Source organism: Maniola jurtina, chromosome 25, assembly GCF_905333055.1.
Source record: "Maniola jurtina chromosome 25, ilManJurt1.1, whole genome shotgun sequence".
Classification (NCBI taxonomy): Eukaryota; Metazoa; Arthropoda; class Insecta; order Lepidoptera; family Nymphalidae; genus Maniola; species Maniola jurtina.
Genome location: NC_060053.1, coordinates 4,572,155 through 4,585,582, shown reverse-complemented (window position 1 = coordinate 4,585,582; position 13,428 = coordinate 4,572,155). Strand labels below are relative to the sequence as shown.

At 37.5% G+C, this 13,428-nt stretch overlaps 2 protein-coding genes across 4 annotated transcripts; one reads left to right on the top strand and one right to left on the bottom strand.

The window, feature by feature from the left end:
• Positions 1–2,354: 2,354 nt before the first annotated feature.
• On the bottom strand, positions 2,355–6,166 carry LOC123878151. 3 transcript variants are annotated; one of them, XM_045925251.1, is made up of 4 exons: positions 6,088–6,166; positions 5,361–5,477; positions 4,125–4,187; positions 2,355–2,563 (listed from the first exon to the last, which is right to left on the bottom strand). In XM_045925251.1, exons 1-4 carry the CDS (start codon positions 6,151–6,153, stop codon positions 2,369–2,371), a joined length of 441 nt encoding a protein of 146 aa, XP_045781207.1. In that variant the 5' UTR covers positions 6,154–6,166; the 3' UTR covers positions 2,355–2,368. The 3 variants fall into 3 exon arrangements, with proteins under 3 accessions (XP_045781207.1, XP_045781208.1, XP_045781209.1); XM_045925252.1 differs by lacking the exon at positions 4,125–4,187 and having other exon boundaries at positions 2,355–2,575; XM_045925253.1 differs by lacking the exon at positions 4,125–4,187.
• Positions 6,167–6,316: 150 nt separating this feature from the next.
• Positions 6,317–10,190, top strand: LOC123878153. The gene is made up of 3 exons (XM_045925256.1): positions 6,317–6,398; positions 9,545–9,619; positions 10,005–10,190. Exons 1-3 carry the CDS (start codon positions 6,342–6,344, stop codon positions 10,167–10,169), a joined length of 297 nt encoding a protein of 98 aa, XP_045781212.1. The 5' UTR covers positions 6,317–6,341; the 3' UTR covers positions 10,170–10,190.
• The last annotated feature ends 3,238 nt before the right edge of the window (positions 10,191–13,428 follow it).

The window sequence follows — 13,428 nt, the reverse complement described above, 5'->3', positions numbered from 1 at the left end:
AATCCACGACAAACGCCGGCTGAAACGACATGTAAGAAAAAATGTAGATTTAGCGACGATGACGTTTTGCCGACTCATACAATCCGTACTACTCGGAGTGGGAGAGTCAGCAAAACGCCCGTTAGGTATCAGTAGAATAATTTGAGTATCAACTAGCAATTAAACAATAAGTATTACGAAATAAGTATTGTAAAATGGCCCCGATCCGCATATATTATTTTTTATTTTATTCATGTATTATTTTTTATTAGAAGTCATAACTAAACCTTATTATTGAGAGTGTTAGAGTGGTTGACGATTGTTATAATTTATTGGATAGTGTGTAAATGTAAAATGTAATGTAACCAACATTCGAAGCGTTGAGTGCAACGAAGGCTGGATGGCGTGGGAATAGCAACAATTGTAAGTGGACTTGCCACAGCGACCCCGTCGCCACCCGCTCAAGTTCTAGTGACCTCATCTCAAGTATAATGTGTTAAGAGATGTACCATGCATCGAATCAAAGGAACACTTTAACTGGGTGACGTGTTTAAATTATGATTTGTTGGGTAAGCGGATCGGAAACATTGCTAGGGTTGTCGAAAAATGAAGAACGAATATTGTGAAATAAAATTAAGGTTGCGGAAATTCGTATTTAGTTAATTTTTATTAAGATAAAAATTTGGGGTGGTGTGATGTAGAGGCACCAGCGAGTAATCACTTTAGAGGCTACGCGTGCCACGACGTAGCGTAATTCGTTAGTTGCATCTAGCCCGTTGTATTGTGTGGTAGTCTACAAGTATTGTAACTTTAAATAGTGAATTATAATATATATTTTTTTAGTGTTCATTTCTTTTGTTTTTATTACTACCCTGGTAGAGAACACGGCGCTACTATATATACATCAAATATCTGTACAAATATACCTGTACAGTATTCGATTTTTAAAACCAAGGAGTTTTCAATTAAAAAGATTTTAATATGACAGGGACAGTGGAAATATTCCATTCCCGATACTTTTAGTGCAGCCTATGTACTACCATCGTTTTTAAAGTTAATGTTTCAATATTGTTTTGACATTTTCATACAATCATTGTATGAGAATGTCAAAACAACATTAAAACATTATTACTCAAAGGGGTGGTAGTAAGGCCCCTGCTTGGCTGCCAAATGGCGGGTGCAAGCGATTGGTTGATCAATCGGCGCGGGTGCACGCGATTGGTTAATACGTCGATTTTCTCTTCCGGGATTCGCCAATTTTCTCCCACTACAACTCTACAGGTCCAAGTTATTTGCCGGGCATTATAACTTTATGGATCTTCCAAACCTGCACAACCAAAGTGACTATTATATCGATATTTAGTGGCGACATGGATACCTAATCGATCATTACACCTGCACGCATAGATTCGATTCGTGGACGCTCCCGCATTGCATCCCACATCCTGCGTCGACGCGCAAGTGTGGGCGTAGCTTTAATTTGAAAAGGTACGCTAAAGCCTTTGAGGTTTATGTACATTTCTTTAGGTACAGTACTAGTTTAGACCTTACGACAATAGATAGTAAGTACCTATCTAACAACGAAACCATGTTTCGAGTATAGATCGTCTGTTTAGCATAATTTCTTGTGTCTGCTAAACTTTCAATTGTATATTGATTTGGCCCGAATTTTTTGTAGTAGAATAATAATTTGACGTAGTACATGGTAATAGTAATCAGATTTGATTAGGATTTCTTTTGCCTTTTACTTATTTCGTGTATGATACCAATAACATTTATTGTATCTAGATGGATCGATGAAGATGTAGGTATATTGTGATAGGTACCTACCAAATAAAATGAAGTGAATTTTTATTATTTCACGTAGGACAGCCTGTGTCACTTATGAATCTACCACCGGTTCCGAAAGCAGTTTCTACTGAGAAGAGCTGGCAAGGAGCATGTTATAATAATTAAGATATTGGTTCAATTAGCTAATGTTGTTATCTAGTGTATTAATTATTCATCAAGCTATTATTATATTGACAATAAAATTAACTATGTGCGATAGGTGATTAATTACTGTCGTCTTCTAGACTAGTATATACCTACTGATATATTTCTCAAAATTGATATATACTCAGGTATATTCCCAAATTAATTATTAAGTAAGTCGATGAATTCAAATGAAAATAGGTAGCAAAAGGCTTAAACTCAATTACACACAAAATATGTAACGTACTTTTTAATTGGCTTTTTGATATTCAGCAAACATGTTAATTAATCCAGTCATTCGAGCAATTTGGGTGTAATTAAAGAGTTATACGTAAAAATTATTTATTTATTCAAACATTTTTAATGCTTAATACTATGACAAAGGATAAAAATACAGGATAAATAAACAAATTATTTATTTAGGGTACATGAAGTCGTATACGGTGTAATACAGCTGTTGAGCTAGAGGGTAAAACTCCACTACGGTGAAAACCAGAGCCACTAGAGTCACTAGCCTGCTCACAGCTCGCACGATATCCAAGCCCGTAGTGCGAGGGAGGGACTTTCGGAGGGACTTGTCTTGATAGATGGTGTCTCTTGGCGGTGTTACCTGAAATGTGATCTACACGAATCAAATGTAATGTTTCCTACCAATTACAATCCGGGTATCTTTAAAACAAGAGTGCATAGACACCTTCTAGGTAAACGCGTCCCATTTTACCATGACCACATCATCACTTTCCATCAGGTGTGATTGTGGTCAAGCGCTTACCTATAGTGAGTAAAAAAAAAATGTGAACTTGTACGGTAGACGTACAATCTGTAGAGTAAGCTGATATTCTATTGTTATTACTTAACTACCTATTTTTAACCCCCGACCCAAAAAGAGGGGTGTTATAAGTTTGACGTGTGTATCTGTGTGTCTGTGGCATCGTAGCTCCTAAACTAATGAACCGATTTTAATTAAGTTTTTTTGTTTGAAATGTGGCTTGATCGAGAGTGTTTTTTGCTATAATCCAAGAAAATCGGTTCAGCCGTTTGAAAGTTATCAGCTCTTTTCTAGTTACTGTAACATTCACTTGTCGGGGGTGTTATAAATTTTTAATTTACACTTGTGTCGAAAAATTTGTATGTCAGGATTTCCTGACTGGATGTGTTGGTTCCATAGATATGTGTTGGTTCTTATATGTATTTTTTTATACGTATTTTTTTCACTGTACATTTTACATAATAAAAAATATCCTAAGCTTTGTGGAAAGTACGACAGGTTTGCCTAAAACCTGCCGTACTTTCCACAAAATTGGTTTATACAAAACTGTGATGTATCATCACTCATAATCCTTTTATTCATAGGTGTAATAAATTCATATTATGCCTAGGCAGGTAGGTAACTACTTTACAGTCTACAGTCTATATATCATCAATCAACTACTACGACGACTACAATGTTTGGAATACTATAAATTATGTATATCCAAAGCAACTACAATGCAAAATAGATTTTATTTTTAACCTAGCTATACCTGCCCATTGAGTTAATACCCAAGAGGAGCAATCAAGTGCTAAAAAGCATCGCAACCTATATGGTTATGAAGAGGTAAGTTTGGATCGAATAAACATTTTTCTTCGGCTGCGTAAGTTGGCGTAAAATAACCCTTCCTTAAAAAATCCGTTCTTAGCAAATGTCTAGGTCATAATAGCTATCTGCATGCCAAATCACAATCCGATCCGTCTTGTAATTTGAGCTATGGGTTGATAGACCAGTCAGCCTAGCGGTCAGATTTCCCTTTTATGTATTAGGTACTAGTTGATGCCCGCGGCTTCGTCCGCGTGGATATAGGTTTTCTGAAATCCCGTGGGAACTCTTTGATTTTTCGGGATAAAAAGTTGCCTATGTACTAATCCAGGATAATATCTACCTCTATTCCAAATTTCAGCCAAATCCGTCAAGTAGTTTTTGCGTGAAGGAGTAACAAACATACACACAAACTTTCGCCTTTATAATATTATAGTATGAAGATTTATTTGTACAAAAAAGTTTATTTGCATATAATATTAGTCTAGCTTCAACTTACTGAGTGAAAAAAACACGTCTATATCCCCTTGATACACCAGTGAGTCTATTTTGCGAGATCTATTGCTCTAGTGATGTAGCAACTCTCTGTACCTACCTGGAAAACGGTTCCCGGTTCAATATTGGACGGAAAGTTTCCTAAGTAAGTTTTCGGGCATGGCTGTGAATTATTAAGGGTGTTCAGAAGGGCGACCGAATTAGGGAGTGCTTTATTTATAGTTTAATTCTATGGATTTAACACTCCACCTAAAAAGGTGGGGGTTAACAGCTTCTGGTGTTAATTTGGTTGCTGATATATTGAATTAAACTTAATCTATACTAATAAATAAAATTGGAGTGTCTGTCTGTAATTTCGAAATAACTACCTCATATTAAGCTCATATGGTTATTTGAACGATACCATAACTGAATCACACGTTTTTAAAATTTTTGTCTGTCTGTCTGTTTGAAAAGGCTAATCTTTGGAACGGCTGAACCGATTTTGACGGGACTTTCACAGGCAAGTAGAGGATTGACCAGGGCGTAAAATAGGCTACTTTTTTAACCGACTTTCAAAAAGGGAGTTGTGTTTTTCTACCTATGTACACCGAAATCTCCGAGATTTCTGAACCGATTTGCGTCATTTCTTTTTTAATCGATAGAGGAACTTTGCGACATTGTTTCATAAAAAATTTGGAGTCCAACTCCTCAATCCTGATGCTGCAGGGGATCTGACCAATCCACGCGGGCGAAGCTGCGGGCATCAGCTAGTTATTTTATAAAGTACTAAAAAATTAAGGATTTGAACTCTACCTAATTTTTTGGAGCTGTGTGCGTTTTGAGCAATTAGTATCATTTGCTTTAACGGTAAAGGAAAACAATGTGGAAACCGGCATGCCTGAGAATTCTCCATAATCTTCTCGGTAACCTGTCTTAATAATCATTTTGGTCAACCCATTGCCAGCCCACTACTGAGGACAGGTCTCGTCTCAGAATGAGAAGAGTTTAGACCACAGTTCGTCATGTTGGCCAATTGGGGATTGGCAGACTTCACACACCTTTGAGAACATTATGGAGAATTGTCAGGCAAGTTTCTCCACGATGCTTTCCTTACCCGTTAAAGCAATTTAAATAATTTAAACGCACAAAACTTCGAAAAGTTAGACGTCAAAGCTCTTGTATTATTAGTACTGTATTAATTAAGTTTAATACAATAACTGTTGAGTGTTAACTCCCACCTTTTTAGGTAGAGTGTTAAATCCATGGAATTAAACTACCCCCGATATCTTAACCAATCTATTTCCGCTTTTTCATAGTTCTCAGTAGTGGGCCGATGATTGATCGAGAAGATTACCTTATCTACACCAGTGTGATCATTTCTAACATCCGCGTGTATCGGTTGTGCGTGGTTTGTGCGAATTTCCAAAGCGCCTGCGGCATCTCGCTTACGCCTGGCCAGAAGTTTGGCGAACTGAAAAGTTTTTTTTCAGAAGTTAGGCCTGAAGATCACAATATCACCAAAAAGACAGTGGATATATTATAATGTGTAGTTAAAGTTTTTATTTTCGTCATTGTCATCATCAATCGATAGATTGACGTAAAAGTTGAATAGGTGGGTATTGCTTGCTTAGTGGCTGGCTTTTCATGCATGTTTAGCAGTGGGAGGGCGGGTGGTGCATATCACAAGCTGCACGTTGGAACATACAGATTTGTCTGTTTCGATTGTAGCAAATTAAGGTTTTGGTTCCTTGTATACATATAATGGACTTCCGCAAAGTAACGTCTGCTTCTATACAACATTTTCATATTTTGTGTAGATACCTTCTAATCTTTACTTTTATATCATAAATGCGAAAGTTTGTCTATCTGTCTGTCTGTCTGTCTGTCTGCTAGCTTTTCACAGCCTAACAGTTTAACCGATTTTGATGAAATCTCGTACAGAGTTAACTATCATCCAGGGAAAGGACATATGCTACTTTTTATCCAGGAAAATCACACGGGATTTAAAAAAACAAAATCCACGCGGACGAAGTCGCGGGCATCAGCTAGTAATGAATAGGTATTTATATTATAAAACTTACAGTTCCATCATACCGTCCGTAAACGTAACAACTCGAAACAAGTACAAATAAAACGAACGATTTCATCTCTACTACAAAGCATTGCTTTAAAAAACTATTTCAATTGCAATCCAATAAAATATAAACCGTATTTTATTTAACGATAAAAATAAATATGGACGCTTAAAATAAATATAATGTTTTCCACGAAAATGGAATGGGATTTTCTCAAGCAAACAAAATAGTTTTGTTTTTATTTACTCCGCGAATTTAAAATGTTTAAAGCACTCTCTTTATTAGTGCTATTTGTTTTAGTGCAAGGGCATAGAGGCGTAAGTTTTTTACCTGACCTATAAACCAAAAGGAAGGGTTATGATTTTAGCAGTGTATGTATGTATGTATGTGTGTATGTTTGTATCCAGATTCTGTGTGTTCCACCGTAGCACCTAAACTACTGGGCGGGGTGTCAATTTATTGTAAAGGTCCGGGTGACATAGGCTATATTTTATACGAATAAAATTGACCTAACCTAACCTAACAGATGTTGCATCAAAAAAAGGGGTGGTCTACAATTTTTTTTTCTGATGTATCGAGTGGGATGTCAAATGAAAGAGGAGAAAATTCATTAGTATTTAAATGTGCTGCAACATTAAAATACACCAACAAAAACACTATTAGGTATAATATTCCAGTGCAGCGTTTATTAAGACGATCGTAGTCAGGTTTTAGTTTTCAACTTTTTTTAAACATAATAATCTATACTATTGTCACAGTATAAAGAGAGACCCAGTAGTCCGACGCCTTTGACCTCGTGGTAAATGACGGGCACGACGACTTTTAAACGTAGGGCCCTAACTGTTGACTTTTCAACGTAGGCCAGTTTGGGTCGCACCTTCTACCCGCACTTATCGCACTAACGTCCGTTAAGAGGGGTCTCTCCGTCACTCGCTCCATACAAACGTAGTTCGTCTCTCATTGGAATACTAACCAATCATACTCAATGGAATTTCGTAGAAACGTTCCGGCAACATCTATGCCTGTGGTTTTCCAGATTTCCGTTAAAATATTCGGTTTCAAAGTTACGCGGTCTTAAAAATTCACATACAAATCTTTGAGCCCCTGTAATTTTAAAACTACATATTTTTACAAAAATCTAAAACACCACAGGCTCAGATATTAGTTTCTAGAATATGTCTGCAAAATTTCATGGACTTTGGTTGCTTAATATTAAGCAACCAAATATTTGAATATTTCAAATGAAATTGGGGTTACGATTGTATGGAGTAAGTGACGGAGAGAGCCCTGTTAAGACTGCTTCGTCGAATTTCTGACGGTCGGCCTCAGAATTCGAGTAGGTAGCAATTCCGAGAAAACATTGCATCAAAATCCTGTCGCATTTATGACCCTTTTCTATATACACGCCACACACACCTAACGCATGTGCATAACCGTGCCACGCGAATGGTGCTTTAACGACTTACCTTTGACTGTAGTCTGTACCTACTTACATTAGCCGTGCAGCATCAGTGTAGAGGAAATAGGGCTAGAAGTTCAATATGTCTATACACGGAACCTAAAAATCAATTGACCGGTAATATCAGAGAGTTGTCATATTACTAGAGACATGTCTGAAGCGGCCTCAAACAAGACTATTTTCTACTTACTCAAATTCAAATTCAAAATATTTTTATTCAATTAAACTTTTACAAGTGCTTTTGAATCGCCAAAATGATCTACCACTGGTTCGGAATGCCGTTCCTACCGAGAAGAGCCAGCAAGAAACTCGGCGGTTGCTCGGCGATTATACAAGATCGCATGACGAGCGATGATAGCCTAGTAGTTAGGACGTTGGTCTTCTTTTCGGGGGCCGCAGGTTCGATCCCGGGCACGCATCTCTAACTTTTCAGAGTTTTTGAGCAATTAAATATCACTTGCTTTAACGGTGAAGGAACAATCGTGACAACATTTTGCACGATAAATCAAAATTATATACATAAAAATAAATAAAAATCTGTTTTAGAATGTACAGGTAAAGCCCTTTCATATGATACCCCACTTGGTATAGTTATCTTACTTTAAAACACATTTTTTAAAGATGTAACCACATATTCGGGGCTTTGAGATTTATTCCTGTACTTGTGCTATAAGATCTATCGACTTGCCAAATTTCATGATTCTAGGACAACGGGAAGTACCCTATAGGTTTCTTGACAGACAGACCGACAGACAGACAACAAAGCGATAAGGGTTCCGTTTTTCGTTTTGAGGTACGAAACCCTAAAAATGGAAATGCTCCTCTTGAGCTATTTAACTCAATGACCAACCTTTATTGCTCGCGAGGGTGCTTGTATGGAAGGAAACATCAACAGTAAATTTCCCCGTCTACATAAAACAGACAATATCAATTTCAGCGTGCAATATACCGATGAGTCTATAATATATTGCTGGCTTTTATATAACATCCTTTCAGTTTATAGACTATTCTCATTCTAAGTGGGGAGCCGTGCTTAGTAGTGGACCGGCGTATAATAGTGGCGTATCTATACTAATAAATAAAATTGAAGTGACTGTCTGTTTGAACGGGCTAACCTTCGGAATGGCTGAACCTATTTTGACAGGACTTTCACAGACAGAAGATTAACCAAAGAGTAACATAGGCTACTTTTTAAAAATGGAGGAGTTGTGTTTTTCTACCTATGCACTGATATCTCCGAGATTTCTGAACCGATTTGCGTAATTTTTATTTAATCGATAGAGGAACTTTACGACATTGTTCCTTAAAAAATTTGGATTCCAACTCCTCAATCCTGATGCAGGGGATCTGATCAATCCACGCGGGCGAAGCTGCGGGCATGATCTAGTGTTTTTATAAAGGTGGGCATACTTATCTAAGGTCTGAAAATTACCAGTGGTTAAAAGATAAGACTTATACATCATCATCATCATCAGCCCATGGCCCGGCCCACTACTGAACTCGGATCTCCTCTCTGAATAGATGGGTTTGGCTATACTATACCACGCTGGCCTAATAAGGCAGGCTTTACACACCTTTGAGAATACTATGGAGAACTCTCTGGCACGCTGGCTTCCTCATGATGTTTTCCTTCACAAAGCCCGAAAAGTTAGAAATGCGTACCCAAGATCGAACCTGGAACAACCCGCCTAGAAGACCGATGTCTTTGCCACTAGACTATCACCACTTCAATGTATGTTTAATATGGGCTCAATAATTAACCCCCGACCTAAAAAGAGGGGCGGTATCTGTCTGTGGCATCGTAGCTCCTAAACTAATGAACCGATTTTAATTTAGTTTTTTTTGTTTGAAAGGTGGCTTGATTGAGAGTGTTCTTAGCTATAATCCAAGAAAATCGGTTCAGCCATTTGAAAGTTGTCAGCTCTTTTCTAGTTACTGTAACCTTCACTTGTCGGGGGTGTTATAAATTTTTAATTTACACTTGTATTATGTATTTTTATGCAGAAAATACAGAATGAAGCCGATGCTCAATCAGCGTTAATGCCCCAAGAATTGAATCCAGCATTCGTCCCGGATAAGGCAAGTTTCACAAAAACTACTCACGCTATGCCCTAAATAGCAATTAATTAAAATTCGGTTGCATGACAGGAGGTTAAAGTTACGTAAGGTTAGCGTTAAATTTTGGCCACCAGTAAAGTGCATAAGTTAGTATTCCTATAAATAAAAATTACGAGTATGATTATTTCCATGATCCATGATTATGAATAAAAATAAAATATTGGCCGAAGTTAAGAAATCCTTGTGAATTAATCCGTCATGCGTCTATTCATGCGACTCCAACGCTCTAGTATGAAGACAACCTTACTTTGACATCATTTAGTTTCCACGACTTTGAAATTGAACATACAATGGCGTTCTTTGAATTATTATTAGGTAAAGTAAGCTAAAAGGTTTTTAATTACAGGAAGCATGGAACACAGTGCTTGCGACACGACAACGACGCCAAGCCTACGACGACACGATACTAAGTCGTCTCAAGACCTATAGTCGTGTCGTAACGTGCATAGTGCTCGCCGTGTCCGCCATTATTGAGATTGTTGTCTATTTTGTGGAGATTTATTCTAGTTGAATAAAGAATGAGATTTTCTTACTTTTTGTATTTCCTTTATAAGTCAGTCCTTGACTGCAATATCACCTGGTGGTAAGTGATGATGCAGTCTAAGATGGAAGTGTGCAAACTTGGGAGCGGTATGGCTGTCTTACTAAACACGTACGCCTTATTGGTTTCTCGTTTTCTACACGGGCGTACCGGAACGCTCAATCGCTTGGCGGTACGGCTTTGCCTGTAGGATGATAACTATAGCCACAGCCTTAGTAACAAATTTACTAAGGTAAAAGTACTTTTATGTGTGTTCGTTACGCATGTAAGTCGTAAGTTAATCATGTAAGTTACTTACGTGAGTTAAACTTACAGGTGTTACAGGTACAGGTTACAGGCCTAAGACATAGAAATCGGGACCTAAGTCGGTGCCAATAATATAACACCACAAAGAGGAGAGGAAGACCAAAGAAAAGGTGGAGGGATTGCGTGAAAGAGGATATGTGTGTAAAAGAGGTGGAAAATGTGTTGACGTATGACAGAAGTGAGTGGAAGAAAAAGATAAGAGCCGACCGACATAGCTTGGGAATAGTATAAAAGAAGAAAACTATGTGATGATATATATTTATAGTTTCACTAAGTTGTGATTAGTCATTTAGGTGTTGGTTTTAAACTTTGTTAATAATATAAAATTGGCAAAAAAAGATTTGTAAAACAATTTTAACCGAAGAGATTTCAAATTGATATGTGTATATTTAAACATACCATTGAATTTTAATTAAATATTCTCTCTCCTCTCTCTCCACACACATACCTAAATATTATTTCAATCACGTATCCATACCGAATCGGTTTACTAAACAGGCGTCAACTGTGAACTGATTTCGTCAAATTAAATGGCACGGATATCAAACAGGCTTGATATAAAGGTACGAGGCTGTCAAATGGTCACATTGGAGGCAAGATGAAGTGGTTAACGTTACTTGTTGTCTTAGTGGCTTTGCTTTGCTCTGCGATGGTAAGAAATTTTTAACTGACTTTCAAAAAGGAGGTTCTCAATTCGGCCCAAATACATACAAACAATGATATCAATTATAATGATAATGATGAATGATATGAATGGATGAGCATACATAAAAAAAAAATGCAATTTTTTGCAAAAAAAATTTAACTTACCTTTTTTAAGGTTCCGTACTCGAAGGGTGCCAACGTGGCTCTATTACTAAGCCTCCACTGTCTATCCATTCGTACGTCCGTCAGCGGGCAATCTCATGAACCGTAATAGGTTGAAATTTTCACAGAATGACGTATATTGCTGCTCACTAATAAAAAAAAAATTTGGCCACTATAAAAAAAAGTGCTACCTATTTGTTTACGATAGTACGCAACCCCTTTTGTGCGAGTCGGACTCACATTTGACAGGTTTTTAGGGTTCCGTACCTCAAAAAGAAAAACGGGACCCTAATAAAATCGCTTTGTTGTCTGTCTGACTATCTGTCCATCTGTCGTGTCTGTCAAGAAAACCTATAGAGTACTTCCCGTTGACCCAGAACCATGAAATTTGGCAGATAGGTAGGAAACAGTTTCACGTAAACCGTGAAATTGTTTCAGCACAAAAAAGTGTTTATGTAAGTGTAAATTATTTTCAATTTTCAAAGTAAGATATCAAGTGGGGTATCATATCATATCTGTACATTTTAAAACTGACTTTTAGATACATCATAATAGTTTGATTTATCGTGCAAAAGGTCGGAAAAATAGCCGAGTACGGAATCCTCGGTGCGCGAGTCAGACTCGCATTTGGCCGGTTTTTTAATCCGTGTGGTGCAATAAAAGTATTCGTTTATTCGTTCTTTTCTAGGCTCAACTGCAGGACAGATCCCCGGATTACACGGATAGATATGCTGAGTTAGCATCACCCGTGCCTTCCAATGTCAACCTCGACGAGCTAGTGGCTACCTTGCGTGCGTCTAGCAACCATCCCTAAACCAGTTTACCCCGTCCACTATGTTATTTCCTATATGATATACTCGATATATGTCTAGTAGTTCCAGAAAGAGCACTTGGTAGATCACCCATAAAGGCCGATTCACACCAAGCACGTACACGTGACACGTGCGTAGTGACGCGCGTAAACCCCTAACACACCGGGTTACGCATACGTCCACGCTTTACGCAAGCGGTGTGCCATGTTTCATATACTTCCATACATTACAACGCAATGGTACGCGCTACGTCTACGCTTACGCAGCTTGTGTGAACGAGCTATTAATGTCTCTTGAAGTGGTTTTCACACCCCAGCGGCTCCGGTATCCCGTTTTATGCCATTTGTCCACCAAGAGGAGGTCTATGCAACTGTGCGTTTTACAGAAGAAAATCTTATAGAAAATAATATAAGGACGGAATATATAAGCTTTGCATACTGAGAGGTATTAAATGTTTGCGCATAAATTAAACGAATCCCACTAATTTTAGAATTAAAAGTGATATTATGTAATAATTCAGTGTGTATTTGTGTTTGATAATAAAGTGTTGAAGCGTGCTGTGTGAAGATGTTTTTTTTTATCAAACAACCTCTTTTTTCATACCTGGGACTACCTAGGTATGAAAAAGTCCGTCTATTAGTCCATCTATTTCATACCTAAGTAGCATGTGAAAAATTCACGTGAAAGCCTTTTCATATAATATAAAATCATGAAGTAAAACCTCATAAAGCTTGGGAATTGTATAACATTTAATCCCGTTTATTGTTTATTTCACGCTCACACGGTCATGTAGGTCATGTCATGGACACGCTCGGGTAGCCGAGCTAATACGCTAAAGAGCGTGCGAGCGAGAAGACTCACTTGGCTGCGTGTTAGAAGGGAAAACATATGGACTACATATGTACAAATACATAACCCGGTGCAAGATAGCGGGTGTGCGGGGCGTCTCCCCGCCTCATACCCCTATTGCCATGTCGAGCTGTTGCAAACTATAGTTAAATTAATATAGCAAACAATTGTTTGCTTCGTTTCACAGAAAGCTAATTTTTGCACTTCTAATGATGAATATGAATGAATAAGTGCGAAAATTCACTTTCCGTGAAAACCCAACTGCATTATGTCAGCGATCTTAATCATAGTCCTAACTGAAAATTGAAAAATCATTTTTTCATGGCGCTAGCTTAATTTAATTAAAGAATCTAAACTTATTTACTAAGTTTTTTTTTTTAGTAAAAATGTTAAATTTTAATATTCACAATATTCACAAATACTATAAACACTTACTTAAATATAAAAAATTACAA